Source organism: Anolis carolinensis, chromosome 1 (assembly GCF_035594765.1).
Source record: "Anolis carolinensis isolate JA03-04 chromosome 1, rAnoCar3.1.pri, whole genome shotgun sequence".
Lineage (NCBI taxonomy): Eukaryota > Metazoa > Chordata > Lepidosauria > Squamata > Dactyloidae > Anolis > Anolis carolinensis.
In genome coordinates, this window is record NC_085841.1 from 361,315,695 (window position 1) to 361,337,375 (window position 21,681).

General features: G+C 40.3%; 1 protein-coding gene across 1 annotated transcript; it reads right to left on the reverse strand.

The window, feature by feature from the left end:
* Positions 1-1,068: 1,068 nt before the first annotated feature.
* On the reverse strand, positions 1,069-18,697 carry mapk1ip1l (mitogen-activated protein kinase 1 interacting protein 1 like). Its single transcript, XM_003225783.4, has 4 exons — positions 18,573-18,697; positions 10,269-10,296; positions 6,051-6,731; positions 1,069-5,071 (listed from the first exon to the last, which is right to left on the reverse strand). The coding sequence occupies exons 2-4, from the start codon at positions 10,290-10,292 to the stop codon at positions 5,060-5,062; spliced, it is 717 nt and encodes a 238-aa protein (XP_003225831.3). The 5' UTR covers positions 10,293-10,296; positions 18,573-18,697; the 3' UTR covers positions 1,069-5,059.
* Positions 18,698-21,681: the final 2,984 nt, after the last annotated feature.

Sequence of the window (21,681 nt, forward strand, 5' to 3'; positions counted from 1 at the left end):
CACGATTCCGGCCACAGGGGGAGCTGTTGCTTCACCGTCCAGTAGTGGCTGTACTTCCTCATTCCTTTCCTCGTGTTTTGCTGGCAGTTTTATAATCTTGTAAATTAGTTAAATTAGCCTCCCGCATAAAGCGTACCTAAATTTCCCTACTTGACAGATGCAACTGTCTTTCGGGACTGCATAGGTCAACAGCAAGCCGGGCTATTTAATGGTCGGGGGCTTAACCCAACCCGGGCTTCGACCTCATGACCTCTCGGTCAGTGGTGATTTATTGCAGCTGGTTACTAGCCAGCTGCGCCACAGCCCGGCCCTGTGACTTCCTGTTCACAGGCCTCTTTTAATCGCCATTTTTCTGGTATTTCCTTATGATGCCATTAAAATACCTTCCCGCTTAAGCAGTATCTATTTATCTACTCACAACTGTTTTCGATCTTCTAGATGAGCAGTGAGCTAGGCAGATGGTCGGGCACTCACCCCGACCCGGGCTTCGAACTGCCAACCTTTGGATTGGCAAGATTTATTGCAGCTGGTGGTTAACCTGCTGTGCTAAAATATCCAAACCAATATAATAGTATCTAAACTATACATTCTTTCTTCCAGATGATTTAGGACTAAAACTCCCATCTCCTCTTGAATCCAATGATGGGAGGAAATCAATTCAGAGAATCGTAAGAGTTAGAAGAGACCACAAGGGCCATCCAGGCCGTCTCCCATCATCCCAGATAGTACTGGGCTATGTTAATGAGCTGCTGTAGATGTATATAGTTTAACTATCTTTTACTTTTTCTCCAGGCAATCCTTAAAAGGCAGGTTTGGGAATGTGATTGTGGAGGAGTTTGCACTGTTATGTTGGCTGCGCTGTTGGGAATTCCACTCCAGCATCAAAGGGCTGTGTATAATTCCCCCCCTTGCTGGAAATTTTGCAGAAGTCAAGAGAGGAAAACCAAGTGTCTATCGAAAATTCTCAGCACCTCACCTAAAGTACAAGTCACAGAAAAATATGGGTTACTCTGTGAATTGAAAGCCCAAGAACAGTTAGATACCCTTTATGGAGGACAGTGGACAGGCTCATCTTGAAAATACGTTTAATGTCTAACTGTATACAAAAAGTGACAGTATTTTCAAAAAAATATCAAATCCTGTATTTAAAGCCTCTTCACTACCATCATACAGCAAATATTTGTCATCTAGAAAGGAAAACAAAACGAATACAGCAGCAAGTGATATGGTCTATGCCTTCAGAAGTGTGATTGCTTAATAATTCCATGTTGTAAACAAAATGCAGTTAAATATCCACCCCAGAAGCACAAGCCAAAAACAGAAATATATTTTAAAAACCAACCCAAACTTCTCAGCAGTTTTTTACTCACAAAGAACACAAGAAGAACAATACGGATTTCATTGCGTTAACAAGCATCAGGCCCAGAATTCAGGCTCACACTTGGGACAGAATGGTTTAAAATGTCTTTTTAATACACAGCCACGTCCCACAATTGCTTGGTTGCAAGGGAAGCACCTCACGATTTCTGGGGGGGAGAAGTTGTCTAAATGGGACAGAAGAAGTCAAGCTTTCCTCATAACATCACGTAATACCAAGCAGAGATGCCGAGTTGGCAGTAAGCTCCATGTTTTTCCAAAAGCCCTTTGCTTTTCATACATGAATTTTATCTGTCATTGAAACCTGGCTGTACCTTGCCCTTCTCTTCTACTATGCGGACGCAGAACAGGAACCAAAGTTACTTTTTAGATGGCCTAAAGGCCTTCAGCAAACAGTTACATATAACTAATGCCTTAAGCAAGCAGGGCTGTGTTTTGGTTGCTTTTTTCTAGCAAGCAACGAAAAGGCAGGAGGCAGAACTGGGCCACTTTAAAGCCAATACCTTGAAGTCACAGGGTTCAAGAGCAGAGAACAAAGCTGAAGGCTGAATAACCTGTTTAGTTCTTTAATCCATCCCAGAATTATAAGCATTGCACACATTTCAACAACCACAGGATCTGGCTTTTCTTAGAACTATTTTTATGTTGTTTACATGCCAAAGTGTGCTGCCTGGAAGACTGCTTGGATTAAATTCACTTACTGGAAGTGACTCGTCTCCATCAAACACGGCACGCATTGAAAGTGCATCTGTTGCACATACATGATCCCACTTGTCTTGGAATGGTTTTGCCCTTTGTCTATGCAGAAGGATAAACCGTAATTCTGACTTCAGGAGCAATGTTGTGCCCACTTACCTGGGAGTAACTGAACCCAATTGGCACCTATCTCTGAGTAGACACATATCATATTGTCTTTCTGCCCAGGATTAAGTGCCTCCTGTACTTTTATAACAGGCTGGCCTCATGATGGAGACAAACAACAGATTGAGATTAATCCAATAAATCCAACCTGTTTGTATCCTGAACTTTGGTTGGAAAAAGTAATATGCTCTAAGTCTCATTCACAAAATGTTCCATTTATATACAGGCAGTTCCCACGTAGCGAACAACACAGGTTCTATAGATTAATTCTTAATTTGAATTTGTTTGCAAGTCGGAACAGATACATTTTTTAACTACAATAGGTGAGAAAGCTTCAGTGGAGAGCCTTTTCCCCATTATAACTCATTCAGGAGTGAATTGCCAAGGAGTAGATTTCTCTCACTTTATATTTATAACTCAGGGACTGCCTGTATAGCAGACAGAAATATACAGGAAAGTATCTTAGAAGACAGATCTATGATATGCACTATGTCATCTTTTCACACAATACTTTTATCCCAGAAATTTCAACTTCTATATAGAACTGTCAACATCAACTCCAAAGCAGTCCTAGAAGCAAAGTTATCCCCATCCTTGTATAAAATACACCAGTGGCAAATAATGGATGCGTTTACTCCAATTTAGGATGAATTAAAAACAAGTTTTCCTATGGTTCTTCTATGGCCAAAGTACCCCAAGCTGAATTAAAATTTCCATATGTTATATATATATTTAAATACCCAGAGTCAAGTTCAATGAGGTCCAGCGACATGGGGAGGAAGAAATATTTCAGTCAAGGAGAAGAGAAAGCAGTACTGTCTCTATGTGGGACAAACCGGGAAATTGAAAGAGGCAGGATTATATTTTAAAGCAGTCATGGGCAAACTTCGGCCCTCCGGGTGTTTTGGACTTCAACTCCCACAATTCCTAACAGCCTACCGGCTGTTAGGAATTGTGGGAGTTGAAGTCCAAAACACCCGGAGGGCCGAAGTTTGCCCATGACTGCTTTAAAGTGTTGTGGTTTTGGCGTCCTCCATGTCTGCAGAGATGTGATGAGTTGCACTTGCCACAAGTGGTTGCTCGTGAGAGGCACAGGCATGTTGCAGACTGCATTTCAAACTTATTGTGAATGTTTTCTGAAAGACACTTGCCTCTTCCCAGGAGCACAATATCTGTGCTTTGACACTCTGGGACAATGCAACAGCATTACAAGAGAAGGAAGAAGTGGTTCTGGTAGTGGGGAGACATGCAAAAGGTAAACAGACAGCCCAAATTTGCCCAGGGACTGACTGTGAAAACTTTTTCATCTCCATGTAATAAATTCTGCTCAATGTTTTAATTCCACTCCAAATAAATGGCCGTATAACTATCACAGAAGTTTCTTTTGTGGCATATTCAACCCTAGCGTTCTGCTAAATCAGCCCATCAACTACTGGGAAGAGAAATAGCAATTCTCAACAGATCTTTCTGACAAAACTGGCTTCGAAAAACAGGCCCATAGTCTTTTTGCTATGAGATCTGAGAGCACCAGACAGAATTTTACACACATCAGCTGGACCAGAGCTAATTCTTGCTCTTGCAGATTACTAAATTAAGCATTAAAGCTGTTTTGAAAAAAGGCTTTAATAAGGCCAACTGCTTTTTTAAAAAACCCAGCTCTTTATCCCAAGTGAGGTTTAGTGCTCTCAAAAGTCTGCACAGATGTACGTGTAATCCATAAGCAAGAACTGACTCGTGTTTATCACCCATGAATGGCACAATTAAACAGAAATTATCTGAGAATAAGCCCAACTAGACACTTTCCTGATTATTAGTCCTAGATTAAACTCTGTGTCCAATTGCAGTCTATGGAGCTCTACATAATACCACAGCAGGATAACAGCGATGCAGGACATGTCCAAGGTTCTGGAGTGCTGGGCAAGAAAATATATTTCTGATCATGTTTCTTAACCCTCTCCAAGATGAAACACTTCAATACAGGACTTCAGTTTGCAGGAATAAAACACACAAGACAACCAAAACGCTTTCAAGGTCTCACCAGTCAAGCTAAAATCCTTAAGTTTCACATTTAACATGGATTTTAATTCTGAAATGGCTTATGAAATGTACAAAGTCTAAGTCATTTTGGCAAACCTCACAGCTCAGATTTACGGCAGCTTCTAGAACACCTAAATTGACTCGTGAGACAATGCACAAATGTGTATATAGGAATAAAGTCCCAAATATCTTTGCAATTACTTCCCAAGAGTAGAGAGGGAAATGAGGCGGATGCTGAAAATTGGTTCCCCGTTAACATGCCTTGCTTCCCTTCAATCTGACAAATGGTTGTACTGTGTCCGGCCCATTTCTTTACAGAGGTCTCCAGAACACACTGAGTTTATTTAAATGATGAAAATCACCTGAACAAACAAAGACACAGAAGGGGTTATCACTCTGGTGAGGCCTGCAAGTCCATTCTTGATGAAGCAGTTATGGCAAAGATTCCCAGGTTTCGTTAGGTCCCTGGTCTTATTCCGGAGTTGTCCTTCCTTGCAGGGCCAACACCCATTTATCCCAAGGAAGGATCCTCCCTCAAGCAAGGATTGCAGAACTGGGGCAATTGGCGTGTTTCTCCTAATTCATCTCGACAGACAAACAAAAAGACGTATTTCACCATTGGAACAGAGTCCGGCTTACACACAGTGCTCCTTCACACCTCAGACGGACCGCAGAAGGTGGGCGTGCTCTTCCAGACTCCAAAAGGTTACCAAAAACAACTGTTAAAAATTCTCTGTAAATAGCAGGTGGGGAGAGCTTACTTCAGGAGCCTGACGCCGCCACCTCAACGGTAAGGCTGTGAAAAGATAAAGCGAAAGAGATCTGTTTCTACAATGCCAAGGGGTTTAGAGCTAGCTAATTCGATCAATGCAAGATTGAAAATGAAGAAGCACCCATACTTGTCTATACAGCAATGGATTATAGAGGAAACTTTGTTTGGATTGCCAACATGAAGGTTGGGTTGCTGACTTGAAAGTTGGCAGTTCAAATCTGTGAGATGGGATGAGTTCCCATCTGTCAGCTCTAGCTTGCGGGGACATGAGAGAAGCCTCCCAGCAGGATGCTAACACATCTGGGCATCCCCTGGGCAACGTCTCTGTAGACGGCCAATTCTCTCACACCAGAAGCAACTTGCAGTATGTTCTCAAATCACTTCTGACATTTAAAAAAACCCTGCTGTTTCTAAAATCTATGTAACCCAAGGTGTTTCACTTCATGACTGCACCATGGAGCACCATGACACTTCTCTCTGCCTCAAGATGGCCAACACAGAGACATAAGAATCAGCATTAGGGACTCTTTTACCAAATTTAGGTAACTTTCCTTTTGTCTATCTACTCTTTTATATGAGGATTTATTACCTCCTATAATAAAAGTATTTTTTTTAGCTTTTTAAACCTTACCAGAACCATCTTGCATATTTTCTCTCCTGTTTCCCACCATAAGCTCCTATATCCACCCTGAGTCCCCCCGGTGAGATAGGTTGGAATATATTTTTTATTATTATTATTATTATTATTATTATATGGCGCTGGCCACACTGCACTTTACCCTGCTATAGATACCAAAATATCCCCACAAGCTACGACAGGCATGGGCAAACTTCGGCCCTCCACGTGTTTTAGACCGGCTGTTAGGAATTGTGGGAGTTGAAATCCAGAACACCCAGAGGGCCAAAATTTTCCCATGCCTGAGCTGCAGCCTCAACAAGATCTTTTTGGGCTGCGATTCCCATTGTTAGGTCTAATGCTGGATCATACAATTCAGATACTCACATGGGGACCACCAGGCATGGACGGAGCTCCGGCAGATGCGGGTGGCACTTGGTATGGATTAGGCGGCGTAGGGTACAATCCTGGAGCCGGATAGGAGCCTGTGGGTGGGGGGAAGGGGGCTGGAGGCGAAGGTCCCGGAGGGACGGCTCCCCACGGCACTGTCGGAGCAGCTCCTGGTGTGTGGGTCGGAGCAGAATAGGGCCCCGGGGGAGGATACGGCACACTGGGAGCAGGATACTGACCCCCAACAGTGGAACCCCACCCTCCGGCCGGCATGGACCCCCAAGGCCCTACAGCCGGAGGGGGTGCAGCTGGCTCTGTCGGACCCCCGTATGGTCGGGGCAGCTCTGGAAAGGGCATGTTTGGTGGAGGGTATTGCCCTGGTGGGGCGGGACCTGGGGGTGGGTAGGGACTGCCAGGGGGGCAAGCAGACCCAGGGGGAGGGAAAGGGACGGGTGCTCCAGGGGGCAGGGAAGGATACATTCCCGTGGGAGGTGGTCCAAAGGGCACGTTGGAGGTGGATGTGTTTGGAGGCAATCCGGACGGAGCTGCAGGGGGAGCGCTAGGAGTGTTGTTCCAGGGATTGGAACCCGGCCAGGCTTGGGGGGGCTGGCCAGCAGGTTTTGCGCTGCCTACAGAGGCGTTCTTGGCAGGAGAACTATCCGGGAGAGCGTCTGCCAGCTGGAAGAGAGAAACTCCAGTGAGATGGGGCAGCCACCATATCTGTTATCTCACTATTGTTCAAGGCATCAAACTATATCAGCCATCGGCAAACCTCGGCCATGTGTTTTCAACTTCCAACTTCCACAATTCGGGTTGAAGTCCAAAATACCTGGAAGGCCAAAGTTTGCCCATTCCTGACCTATATCCTACCACCATTTGTCAAAGTTATTCAGATATTCTCATTTTCAGACATTCTCAATCCGATTTTGTGATTTCGTGTCAGCCTGGGAAATGCTTTGGTGCCATCATCGTGTCTTTAAGCTTGAGCAGCCACAGAAGGACCCTGGAACCAGAAACCAGCCGGTATCAAGGGCCCACCATAATTCTTTTCATTCTCATTTCAACCAACTATTTTAGTGAAAGTATTGCTGCTTAATGGGAAAACCTGAGATATTCAATTTCATGAGAAAGCACAATGATTATCTAAAAAAACTAATATCATGCAAACATGACTGAATTCCATTTTATTTGTTGCTGTTTATTTGCCATCAAGTTAATTTGGTTGTCCAGCAACCCTATGAATATGAGACCTCCAAATCACCGTACTGTCAACAGCTCTGCTCAGGTTTTGCAGACTCAAGACTATGGCTTTCTTGATTGAATCTATCTACAGTAGTGTCTCACTTATCCAACCTTCGCTTATCCAACATTCTGGATTATCCAACGCAGTCTTCCTCCCGCCCAGATCCAAAGCTGTTTCTTTAGGCAGAAAGGAGTGAACTTTTACGGATTTAACTTCAGACAATGTTGTTACTCTAAGTTCATTTTATTCTTCAGTCAATTTTTTTAGTAGTCAATTTTTTAGTAGTCAATCTTTTCAATACATTGTGATATTTTGGTGCTAAATTAGTAAATACAGTAGTCTCACTTATCCAACATAAACAGGCTGGCAGAACATTGGATAAGCGAAAATGTTGGATAATAAGGAGAGGTTAAGAAAAAAGCGTATTAAACATAAAATTACATTATGATTTTAAATTAGGCACCAAAACATGTATTCCAACAAATCGACAGAAAAAGCAGTTCAATACACAGTAATGTTAAGTAGTAACATTATTTACGAATTTAGCACCAAAACATTGCAACATTTACTACAAAAACATTGACTACCAAAAGGCAGACTGCGCTGGATAATACAGAACATTGGATAAGTGAAGCTTGGATAAGTGAGACTCTACTGTACAGTAACTACTACATAATGTTACCATGTATTGAACTGCTTTTTCTGTCAATTTGTTGTAAAACATGATGTTTTGGTGCTTAATTTGTAAAATCATAACGTAATTTGACGTTTAATAGGCTTTTCCTTAATTCCTCCTTATTATCCAACATTTTCTCTTATCCAATGTTCTCCCGGCCTGTTTATGTTGGATAAACGAGACTCTACTGTACCTGTAATGTGTTCTTTCCTACTGTCTTTCAAGTTACCAAGCATTTGTTGAGAAATCTCAGATAGGTAATAAATGGACCACAGTCTCTTTCTAATTTGTTGTATTATCTAGTGGCAACTTTGTTTTCTTTATTTCATACCCTGTTTCCCCTAAAATAAGACATCCCCAAAAAATAAGACCTAGTAGAGGTTTTGCTGAATTGCTAAATATAAGGCCTCCCCTGAAAGTAAGACCTAGCAAAGTTTTTGTTTTGAAGCATACCCAACAATCAGACCACCAGAGCATGCAGGATCGGTAAATGTACATACCATAAAGTGTTGTACATGGAAATAATGGTAGTAACAAGAAATTCCTGATAGGATTCACAGTTTGTCTGGTTATGCTGGTTTGTGATGACAACTACTGTACAGTATATAATAAATGTTCATGTTTTTATTCAACAATAACTGAATTCTTCTTCATGGAAAAATAAGACATCCCCTGAAAATAAGACCTAGTGCATCTTTGGGAGCAAAAATTAATATAAGACACTGTCTTATTTTCGGGGAAACACGGTAGGGTAGGTGCTGGTTGTGAGAATATGAGAGGCTGTAGGTTACTATATCTGAAAGGGACTAAGCTAGGGATGGCCTGACAAGTGTTAGTCTTCCTCCAAAGAAAGCTGCTGGTACCCCCGTTTCCTTCTCCAAAAAATCCTTCCTATGAACTTTCCAAATGACTTGATCCCTTCCTCCCTGCCACAGATCACAGTCCCAAAAACTAGAGACTGTTAATTGAAGTTTTCTCCATTAAAAAAGAACTCAATTTGGGGGAATATGAAGGCTGAAATCCACACTTGGCCATGAAGCTCACTGGGCGACCTTGGACAAGTAACACTCTTAATTTCAGAGGAAAGCAAACCCTTTCTTAACAAATTGTTGCCAAGAAAAGCCTGTGATGGGTTTCTCTTAGGGTCAACATGTCATGATGGAAAATGATGTGCAGATTTTATAAATGTGGATTTAATATGTGTGGGTATGAATGAATTTTATGAAAGGTGTATGGATGGGGTCTAATTTGGCTGAAGACACCATTCAAAAATATTAAGACCTGCAATTACTAACTACCTGCTTGCTGAACTGTAATTGATGAACTTTTGGGAAAAAACAACATGTTTACATTAATAAGAGACAATGGCTCTTGTAAGTTAAGGAACTGTTTACAAGATTCTTTATGTTAAGAAGGAAGTCAACACAAGGCTCCTTGAGAATCAACACCAATTACACAGAGTCAACATCTGCCAGGAAACTGAGATGAAATCAACATGTTCCAGGATGAAAGACGTCTATCATTAATTTACAACTTTTGGTACAACATCAGCAAAATATTGCTATATAACAAACCTTATGACAATTCAAAAGTGTGGCAGACGGGTGAATTCTGGTCTACCCGCCATGCTCTATGGAAAGAGATGGTGCATGGAGAGTGGCAGATCTGCAATGGAAAGCAGAATTCGAGACACTGGGGCCTCCTTTTCTCAAGGGAAAAGGAAGGAGTGCGTTTTGGAGTCATTTTACATTGCAGGGAGTCAGTTTCTGCTGCAGAGAAAACAAAGATTCTGATCCTTGGCATTGTTCTTAGGGAAAGGATGCATTTTGGTGTTCTAGAAGCTTTGGTGGATTGGCAGATTTGCAAGGAAGCAGTCTTGCCTAACAGGTATTTTTCACAAAGGAAAAATTGAGAAATTGTGATATATGTATTAGGTTGAATGCATGTACATGCGTGTGAATGCTGAGTAAAAATTTCCCTTTTATCTGTTTGTTAGCCAATGTAACTGTAGGTAGTTTGTGAATCCAATGTAGTTACATAGAATCTGTATGTCTGGATGGCTAATGTCATTCTTTGTGTAAAAGTTCTATAAAAATTCTGATATACATTGGAAATTGCAATAAAAAGAACATTTGTTTTAAAAAGTATTCATGGCAAACATAGGTCAGAATTTACTTGAAGGGACACAATAGCAATGACTAAGGATCTAGATCTCTCTGCTCAAACATTTGGATTATTTTCATTAAGCACCGCAAACAGTTTATAATTTGGGAAAATGTTGGGATGGACAACTCACCGAAAAGTCATCAGCTGCTGACATTTTCCTGTAAAAGATCGAGAGGAAAAAGGAATAATTTAATGTAAAGCATTTACTATTACAGCATGTAAGAAGTGTACAATGTATTTCTGATTAGAACTCCAGTGCTACCACAGTCTATTGTTTAGGTACATTACCACATGAATCCATATATATATAGTGTGCTTCAAAGGAGATGAACATGGCAACATGCAAGGTTTTTAACAGAACTGCTTTACTTAATTTCCTAAAAAAACATTTGTACCAAATAGATTTTAGTCTATTTTGTTTTTAATAAGTTTTGAGTGCCTTGGATCCTACGTCAGGAGCAAAGTGGAATATAAATTAAAAAAATTAAAATTAGAAATCATGTGAAAATCTTACTCACTACTCACATATGCATCACCCCTAGAACATATTTTTTTAAAAATTCAGATGAAGATACCAAATAAGGTTGTGAGAGTGGGATGTTGTGCCCAAAGCACTAGGCAGAATCTGACATATGTCACAAACAAATCCTACATTTTAACTGTTGTATTTTATTTTGTTCTTTTATAAGGAGAAGTATTCCAAAAGGCATTACATAATGACTCATCAACCATTTGCATTCCTCACCCCAGAATCTCCCTTGCTACCCTCCGCAACCCCAATCCTCTGCAGTTTTCAAAAAAATATTATCCCAGTACTGCGTTAAATGCAAGCAACTAATAGCATCTAGATCAGGCATAGGCAAACTTCAGCCCTCCAGGTGTTTTGGAATTCAACTCCTACAATACTTAACAGCCTATGGCTGTTAAGAATTGTGGGAGTTGAAGTCCAAAACACCTGGAGAGCCAAAGTTTGTCCATGCCTGATCTAGAGCCCTGGTTTCCAACGTGGAGTCCACAGGGAGGCACTTTGATTTTTAAGGGGGGTAATTCAAAAATTGTTATTAACAGTGAATTTTTGGCATTTCTTAGGATTCTAAGGGCCTCATATACAGTATATAAATATATATTGTGACCTATATACTTTAAAAATTAAAATCAGAATGTGCAGGGCAGTCAGCTGGTGACAATGGAGAGGAGGAAAGCCTGCTCAATGATCAGCCTCCTCAATGGAGAGGAGGAAAGCCTGCTCAATAAAAATGATCAGCTGCAAGAAAATCAACGTCAGGTGACAGGATATTATTCTTGCATCTTCTCACCAAATACATGCCATGAAGTTGGACATTTAAGTGACCCTGAATTCAATGCAGATGACTGAAATCTATTTGTTCTTATATTTCTCTCTCTCATTGATGCCATGTTCTTTGGAACTTGTTTAGACCAAGTTAATGGCCTTTTAGGCTTCCTCCATGTAATAAATGTTTACTTTTGGAATAATAAGAATGATGTGTTACAGGGAAGGGGGGAGGGCACCAGGGTTTTAGAGAGGCTTGTGTGAGAGGATCTAGATACAACAGCTACAATCTGTTTATATGTTAGATACATATGAATAAAAATACACACAAATCTAAAAGTGTGCCTGGTATTCAACAGCTAACCCATAAAAGTTAAATATAGAACTGTTACAGCAATAATTGCTCTTGGAATTCCCGATGTAACTGTGGTGCCACACCCAGGCAAGGAAAATGACCCAGAGGAACAAGGGAAAATGAGCCGGAGGACCTTTACGCCAGCTGCTGACTAAGCCCAGAAGAGGCAGAAACTATGATCACAACAACAGAGTGGCAAACGCCCTTGGTATCAGTGACATAGCCCCATGAGGGAATTCTGGAAGGTTGCAACAATGGAATTCATATTAGAAAGAGACATCTCTGCCTAAATCAAATTGGCCAGCCAATTCTTTCACAATTTTTAGATTGTATTCACCTGTTTTAGATTGTATTTCTGTCTCCTAATGGACTTTGGACATATAACGAGAAGACAAGATTAATTAGAAAAGGCAATAATGCTTGGTAAAGTAGAAGGCTGCATCAAGAGACAACAAACACCACAGCAAAATGGAAAAACTGTACCAGTTGCTCTTGGACACAACTCTGGAGGAGGAAGAAGGAAGCATCTTAATATAATGAATAATGGGTGGGGAAATTCATTTAATTAGAAGCATTCAGAAGGTGACAACACGCTGGTGTTACTCACCTCTTCAATACAAGCCATGCCCACTTCTGTTGTTGCCAACAGAAAACAGCATGCCTGAAGAGGTGAGGCTCCTCTTTGAGTTTTTTTATTTCGTGTCAAAAGCATTGTGTAGATAAATTTAAAACTGATAAAATAAAGGGATCATAAGCTGCTAGGTAGTTTTATACCAAAATCAGGCAACAGAGATCACATTGTCTGTAGCTTTAAACAGTTCTTCCTCTGTGCATGAGGCAGGGCATTGTGAGCAAGCATACAGATGTGGAGTTGTTTGTTCTGTTCCACAGTCCCACAAGGCAGAAGATTCTTCTAGGTCGTGCCATTTGGCCAGGTTGTCTTTTGATCTGCCAACTCCACTTCTGAGTCTGTTCAGGGACTTCCAAGTTGCTCATTCTTGGTTTGCCTCTGGACGAAGACCCTCATGGGGGGCATCAAGTTGGAATTGCCTGATTTTGCTACCCAGAGGGATATTCTTGCTGTTGCTAGGGAAACATTTAGAGGAGTGGTGGTTCTCATGAAACTTTTCCTTGATTTGAGGCTACTGGGAGGAGGCTGATAGCCATATAGTGGGTGGCTTTCACAGTGTTCAACTTTATTTCTCTTGCAATTGGCAGCAACTTCCCATCACACATCAAGGGGTGGCAAATGCCATCTAGCTTATAGAGTATCAACAGGTGTAGGTTTGAGACATCTTGTGATTATTCTATATGTCTCTGAGTGGAGGCTATCAATTAAGGAAGAACCTTAATTTTCTTCTTATTATTTTCACAGTATTTTTATACTATAAAACTAAACATAGGAATATGAAGATAAAAAATACAACTACAAAAATTATCAGCAAAATAGAAGCAACTACAAAAATAGTAAGACAATGTCTTTCAACCTTCTTATCGATGATTATATAAGATATTATGCCTCCTATTTATTTACTTTTAGTAATCTATGTTCAATAGCTCTTGGTCTCATTGACAGTACAAATACCGTAGCTATGTGACGAAGAAGAAGAAGAATACAAAGAAGACATGGCGCAAGACATTCCACTGCTTGTAGACAGAAGAAACAATTATAAATAACACTAATGCACCTTTAGATTTCTCAGGCCCCTTCCACACTGTGGTATAAAATCCACATTTTACTGGATTATATGGCAGTGTGGACTCAGATAATCCAGTTCAAAGCAAATATTGAATATTATCTGCCTTGATATTCTGGTTTATATGGCTGTGTGGAAAGGCCCTCAGAAAACTGCATCAAACTGAGTTAATGGTATGTACTGAATTTCTAATTTTATTGAGAAGTCTCTAGAACAGAATCTTATTTCATTATCATATGCTATCAGTCATGGCTGAGTAGGATTGTCTTCCAAGTGCAGAGACCGCATTTTATCTCTGTACAAATTGAAGCAATAGTTCGAATTTCTAAATCAGAACTGACACACACCTGAACTTTTCTTGTTTGAACTGGTGGCAAATTATTTTAGCCTTTAAGTCCAAGTCCTTTTGAGTGCAGGAACCAGTCTGATTTGCATAAAGTGTCATGCAAATCAGTGCTTCTACTGCTGAAAGATAACATGTCCCATAGCTAAGCTAGCATCCTATAGAGCAGGGGTCCTCAAACTTTTTAAGTGGAGGGCCGATTCACAGTCCCCCAGACTGTTGGGGGGCCGGACTATGAAACAGTCCAAAATTAGGATTGTTGTTGTTGAGTGCCTTCAAGTCATTTCAGACTTAGGTCAACCCTAAGTCTAAAGTTTAGGACAGGGGCCAGGTAAATGAGGCCTTAGTTTAGGGACCCCTGTTCTACATGATCTCAAGACCTTAGGTAAGCAATGAGACCTCCAAAAACCATCCAGATGGTCTCATAAGACCATCAGTAAGGAAAGGGACCTTCAAAGACCATCTAGATGATCTCATAAGGCCATCATAAGACTATAGATAAGGAAAGGGACCTCAAAGACCATTGAGATAGTCTCCTATGACCACAGGTAAGGAAAGTGATGGTCTCATAAGGCCATAGCTAAGCAAAGAGACCTTCAAAGACCATCTAGATGATCTCATAAGACCACAGGTAAGCAAAGAGACGTCCAAAGACCAGGTAGACTTAGGTCAACCCTAAGTCTAAAGTTTAGGACAGGGGCCAGGTCAATGACATTGGAGGGCCGCATCCGGCCCCCGGGCCTTAGTTTGGGGACCCCTGCTATAGAGGAAAGGGATTCTTTTCTTAATTTCTTATTCAGTTCCATTTGGGAGATGTACTAAGCTCTCTGTATTGATAATTTATAGATGCAGGATATATGTTGCTATGTGCCTTTTGCTAATTTGTTAATATTTGTCAAGTGCTGCAAATTGTAAAATTGTTTCGAGCTGCTCTTTAAGGTCCCAATTATCACAAAAAGGTAAGAGAACTATGTACCCCACTATCAGTTCATTCACTCCTAAGTTTTGCCTTGTCCTCAACAGCTGTGTCAGGGTCCCAGCAAAGCTCCACAGAAGGGAACTACCAACTTACCAAGTGAAGCTAAGAGATGCAACCAATTTATGTTGCTGTATAACATCAAAGCCTGTCACCTCATAAAAGAGGCATAAAATAATGTCTTCCCACTACAATAGGGGTACTCTTTCTTCACTCTACTTGGAACACGCTGGCTATCCTTCCTGGTAGTTTCCCATCCAAGTACTAACCAGATCCAACCCTGTGTAGCTACAAAAAAGATAAAAGGGGGCACTCTTAAGTGGACCCATAACTGGAATGCAGGAAACCACCTTATCATACATTTGAACTTTGCTCCATACAGCCCAATACTGTCTACTCTGACTGTTAGTTACTATTTGCTGGGATTTCTGGCAGGATTCTTCCCTGGCCCAACAAGGAGATCCATGTTATACTCTCCTGATAGTCTTCCATCCAAGTAATAACTAGGTCCAAAACCACTTAACTTCAAGTAGATGTAATGCTTCGTAGAACAAGATTTGCTGAAGCAAAGGGGCCTTATTGTTTTAAAGGTCTGCAGAAGAGAGCTAGAAAGAACTTCTCCCTATATTATATGTCAACAATGACATATTTGGGGCAACAGATCTCATTACAAAAGGGGTATTTGCCAGGATATTGATTAGTTAATGTAAAAAACAAGCAGAACAAAATAGCATGCTGGATGCAAGGTGGAAGAAAAATGGTTAAACTATATAGAACCTGACAAAAGGGAAGCAGAAAATCCTCTTTTAAAAATAATTTATGTATAAATGTTTGTATTTTAAAGTTACATGTAATTACAACAGAGATGTATGTTGGGTGAGAAAAATTGTTTAGTTATGTAACTTGCTCAAGTATATTTATATGTGTATAAGTACTGTTAATTTCATTAATTATATTTTATATTACAAATTGAATTTTTAGAAATGGGGGAAATTGGGATATTTGCTATCATGAAAGTCAAGAGCATCCCTTCTGATCGCTGGATTGGAGAGAGATTTAAATTTCAAAAGCCTCACTTAGGTCAACATTTACTTGAAAGTACTTTCAGTTTCCAGGCCCTTGGGAAAACAAGTGTTTCCCCCCTCAATATAATAATTAAGGACCCTTCTACACTGCTATATAAAATCCAGATTATCTACTCTGAACTGGATTATATGGCAGTGTAGACTCCAGTTTAAAGCAGATAATGCGGATACAGAAGGCGCCATAGTCGTAAACTTTATACTTTGTCTTTGGTCTCTCCTTAAAAGAGATAAAGAACAGGACAGTGCTGGAATTCTTGCAAAATACATTGCAAGCAAAAAACCTTCCTTCACACTTCCTTCACAACTCAGCTCAGCTTCACAGCTCAGGGATGGGTGGCTCTACAGAACCAGATGTTCATCTTATTTTTTACTTTTATACGCTTTGGACCCAACCAATCTTTGAGACTGCATCTCCTTTTGTGAACCAGTTTGGGCTTTGAGATATGCCGGGGAGGCCCTTCTCTTGGTCCAACCACAATCTCAAGCATGGTTGGTGGGGACAAGAGAGAGGGTCTTCTTGGTGGTGGCCCCCCAGCTCTGGAATACCCTCCCTAGAGAGATAAGTTTGGCCCCCACTCTCCAAGCCTTTTGGGCTAGTTTAAAAACAAGGCTTTTTAGGCCTTTTACCTTGTGTAATCTATGGTCAGAATTAAGGATCCACCAATTGCTTCACTCCGCACTTTGATTTCTAACTTCAGATACTCATCGTTATTCACAGGTTCTACTAGGTTTTAGGAATCTTACAATTTTAACAGATGTGATTTTATGTTTGTTGTTTTTAAATTTATGTTGCTGTTTATATGCTCATGTGCTGTTTGTTTATATGTGGAACTCCCATGACCAACAAAAAATACTGGAGGGATTTATAGGAGCTGTAGTTCATCAACATTCAGAACACACTATGAACCCAAACAAGGATGGATCACGACCAAACTTTGCATGCATACCCAATATGCCCAAATTTGAACATTGGTAGGTTTGCAGGGAAATTGGCCTCTGTGTGTCTTTGTCACTCTCTGACATATTTGCCATGTATGTGTACATTGAGATCCGCCCTGAGTCCCCTTCGGGGTGAGAAGGGTGGAACATAAATACAGTAGAGTCTCATTTATCCAACATAAACGGGCCAGCAGAATGTTGGATAAGCGAATATGTTGGATAATAAGGAGGGATTAAGGAAAAGCCTATTAAACATCAAATTGGGTTATGATTTTACAAATTAAGCACCAAAACATTGTCAGAGTTTTATATTATTTGGGTCATTTCTCATGTGAAAATGAATAAGTGTTTGCAAGAATCATGTCCCATCTATGTTTGACCAGCAGCAATTAAGACACCTGCTAAAGACTGAGGGTTATTAATAGAGTCTGAGTAAGTCTTGTAGTAGTGTTGTAGTGGTGGTGTTGTAGTGGTGTTGTTGGAGAGAGGAGTGAAGGTGAATATGAAGATGCTGTGATGGTGGCAAAGATGGTATTGCTGCTGAAAAGCTACTGAAGGAGAACCGAAGAGAGGTTTGAAGACGGAGAGTCCAGAAACCACAAAGGTTAAAGCTTGAAGATAAGAAAGCTTTGTTTTTGCTGCTGATAAAAGCAAAGGACTGTGTTTTGTATGTTTTGTTTATATAAATCTTTCTTTACCAAAGGACAGTTTGTTTTGGGGTTTTTTCTCCTTGGACGAGGGTGCAACTTCCGCAGAAGGGGTTGAGAGTTTGGAACCCAATTTGCTAGCTGCGACAAACATCATGTTATATAACAAAGTTGACAGAAAAAGTAGTTCAATACGCAGTAATGTAATGCTGTAATTACTGCATTTACGAATTTAGCACCAAAATATCACGATGTATTGCAAACATTGACTAAAAAAATGCGTTGGATAATCCAGAACGTTGGATAAGCGAGTGTTGGATAAGTGCGACTCTACTGCACTGCAAATAAATAAATAAATTCCAGAGTTGTAGGTACATATTGGGATGTATAGCTCACCTGCAATCAATGAGCACACTGAACTCCACCAAAGATGGAACTGGACCAAACTTGGCACACAGAGCCCCCATGACAAGCAAAAAATACTGGAGGTCTTTGGGGAAAATTCACTTTGATTTGGGAGAGTTGTAGTTCACCTGCATCCAGAGAGCACTGTGAACCCAAACACCGATGGATCTGGACCCAACTTGGCACACAGACCTGATATGCCGAAATCTGATTACTGGAAGGGTTTGGAGGGAACTGACGTTCCTTTCTGGGAGTTGTAGTTCACCCACAACCAGGGAAACTGCGACCTCCACCAATGATGGACCTGGACCAAACTTGGCACCCAAAACTCCCATGACTAACTCAACCTACTGGAGGGATTTGAGGGGACTGACTCACCATAATGGGAGTTGTAGTTCACCCTACAACCAGAGAGCACACTGAACCCCACCCATGATGCATCCAGAGCAAACTTGCCCACCATAATAAACTTTAAGTACTGATGGAGTTGCTCGGGGTTAACCTAGCATGATGGGAGTTGTAGTTCACCCACAACCTTATGCATTTTACCCAAGCTAGTATATTAATATCATATATATTAATATCATACATAATATATTATTGTATATACTGTAATCCATCTAATATATTATTATATAGATTAATATTACAATAAGGTATAAAGGCAAGCCCCCAGGGGACAAACAAACGACTCACAAGCGGGCGAGACTCCTTCTCCTCGGCTTTCTTCTTTTCTTCTTCACCAGCAAGGAAGCGGAAGCGGAAATGGACCCCGCTCTCGCGAGAAGGGAGGTGGGCTCTCTGGCCACGCGACGTCTACCGTTAGCCCCGCCCCCTTTTCCGCGGAATCAGTGAGTACGCCAATGGGCAGGACGCTTAAGAGGCGACAGCGGCCGCTGCTGGTGGGAAACCGGAATTGCACCTTTAAAAAAAGATCTTGCTGCTGGAGTGAAATCCCAAATTTATTACAATCTCTCTTTGCCTTTCCTTACATGGGAACTTGAAAAACATGACTAATAATATAAAGACACGGCAAGGTTGAGAGACTCAGCTTTTTTAGAAAACCCTGCTTTTGCCCATTTGTGCAAGTTTTATATTATTATAATAATATGTAGAAATAATAACATTGTAATAAGATATTATTATTATTATTTTATTATGACACAGCAAACAAGATAGATATGCTGGATTTCGTATTATTATTATTATTATTAGTATGTATAACCCTCTCTATCTCCCCAGGTGGGACTCCAACAAAAGATGGCAAACATTCAATGCCATAATAAATAACAGAAACTAAACAAACCAAATCAAAATACAGTAGAGTCTCACTTATCCAACATTCCCTTATCCAACATTCCGGATTATCCAACGCAGTCTGCCTTTTAGTAGTCAACTTTAGGATTCTATGATATTATTATTATTATTATTATTATTATTATTATTATTATTATTATTATTCAGAGGCCGGATGACCATCTGTTGGGAATGCTTGGATTGTGTCCTCCATGGCAAGAAGAGGTTGGACTGGATGGCCTTTAGGGGTCTCTCCTAACTCTATGATTCTATGATTCTATTATTATTATTATTATTATTGTGCAGATATTGGATGGCCATCTGTCAGGAATGCTTGGATTGTGTTCTCCTGCAGGGTAGAAGGAAGTTGAACTGGATGGTCCTTAGGGGTCTCTCCAAATTTTAGGATTCTATTATTCTATTATTATTATTACTACGGTATTATTATTATTATTATTATTATTATTATTATTATTATTATTATTCAGAGGCTGGATGGCCATCTATTGGGAGTGCTTGGATTGTGTCTTTCTGCATAGCAGAAAGGGGTTGGACTGGATGGCCCTTAAGGGTATCTCCCAACTCTAGAATTCTATTGTTCTATTATTATTATTATTATTATTATTATTATTATTGTATGACATAGCAAATATAATAATAATATGCTGGATTTCATATCACAAAATCATTATTGTTATTATTATTATTGAGCAGAGGCTGGATGGCCATCTGTTGGGAGTGCTTAGACTGTGTCTTCCTGCATGGCAGAAAGGGGTTGGGCTGGATGGCCCTTAGGTGTCTTTTCCAGCTCTAGGATTCTATGATTATGTGACAATCAACAATCGATATGCTTATTGCGCTCGCAATAGCCGCAACAAAGAACTATAAAATGTATAGATTTTTTAAAAGTACCAAAGCCAGTTATTTTCAAGCTTGTATAAAGAAGAAAAGACCTTTCAAGCTACAGGTAAATTCCTAACATAAAAATCAGAACCAATAATTTGAGTATCCGTGCCAATCCGTGGAATTGTGGGAGTTGAAGTCCAAAACACCTGGAGGGCCCAAGTTTGCCCATGCCTGATGTAGACCCATATAGTGCAGTTTAACTCAGTTCAAATTGCATTACATGGGTCTACACTGATCTTTTAATGCAGTGCAAACTGCATTATATGGCAGTGTAGATCCAGACTAAGGCAAGGAGTACTCCAGAGATGCTTTGCTTTTGCCTTCCTCTGAATATTTGTATGGTTAGATGCTTGATGCACGGTATCAACATGCCCATTGGTATAATTTCTGTACAATAACCCTTTAAACAAGCACTATTTTTGCTCTTAACCCTCCTTGATGCTCCTCTGTGTGCTCTCCAATTATGGCTTTGCAAACATTATACAAATAATTGGAAACATCTTCCCCTATCCACTTCTGTCCTTAGGGATATTTATGACGACAAGGACAAACCCAGCGAATTCCATGGCAATTGGCTAATTCTTCCAACTCCCAGGGCTATTAATGTAATACTCGCTCGTGTAGGAACAGAGGAGGAGGAAGAGATTATGTCGAGGAAACGGCATTTGTGAAACAGCAGCTGGTCTCCCTTGAGGAACTGGATAGACGCTTCACTGATAAATTAAAAAAGGCAAAGCTCTCACAAACGGCTCTGCACGCAAGCCTTGCAAAGCGGAGAGTGGTTTGGTGCTCAGGCTGTTGTTTTGATGTGCATCTACACAGCAGAATTAATGCAGTTTGATACCACTATAACCACCAAAGCTCAATGCCATTGAATCTTGAGAGTTTGCAATGTCTTTAACCTTGTCTAGCAGAGTGAAAACTACTTTACTCAGGACGCCATAAGAATTGAGCCATGGCATTTACAGAAATTAGGAACCTTCTCCCACCAATGGTGGAAATGTAAAAAAATTAAAGAATATTGGAATAATATACACAAAGCAACACAAAAAATAATATAAATAAAATTCACCCTACTACCTGAAATGTATCTGCTGGGCATACCAAATGTAAAATTGAACAAAAATCAAGATAATAGGGACTGCGGCAAGACTGGTTCTAGACTAAGTCTGGAAACAAAAAACGTACCTACTATCGACGATTGGATTCTAAAATTATTTGATATAATCCAAATGGATAATCTGACTCAAAAACTAAGAGATGTAAAGGATAAAACGGACTGGTCAGGCTTTAGAGACTTCATTCGAATGCACGGATATACACTAACAATAGACTTTTCCGACGTATGAAAATACTTTAAATATCAAGACTGTTAAACCAGAAAAGACAACGGACAATGGTAATTATAAAGACTTTTAAACCCTCAAGAGGACAATGGGAAGACACAATTTTTTTCTCTCTTTATTTTTATTATTATTATTATTATTATTATTCCTTTTTTTGTTTTGTTTTTCTTTTTTCTCTTTTTCTTATCTCTCTCTTATTCTCCCACCTCTTTTTCCCTGACACTCTCACCTTACTATCCTTGCACAATGTTTTCCTC

Coding starts and splice junctions, on each gene's coding strand:
- mapk1ip1l (XM_003225783.4), bottom strand. CDS start 10,292: ATGTCAGCAGCTGATGACTTTTCG. Junction 6,732..10,268: donor CAGCAGCTGATGACTTTTCG/GTGAGTTGTCCA, acceptor TCTCTCTTCCAG/CTGGCAGACGCTCTCCCGGA.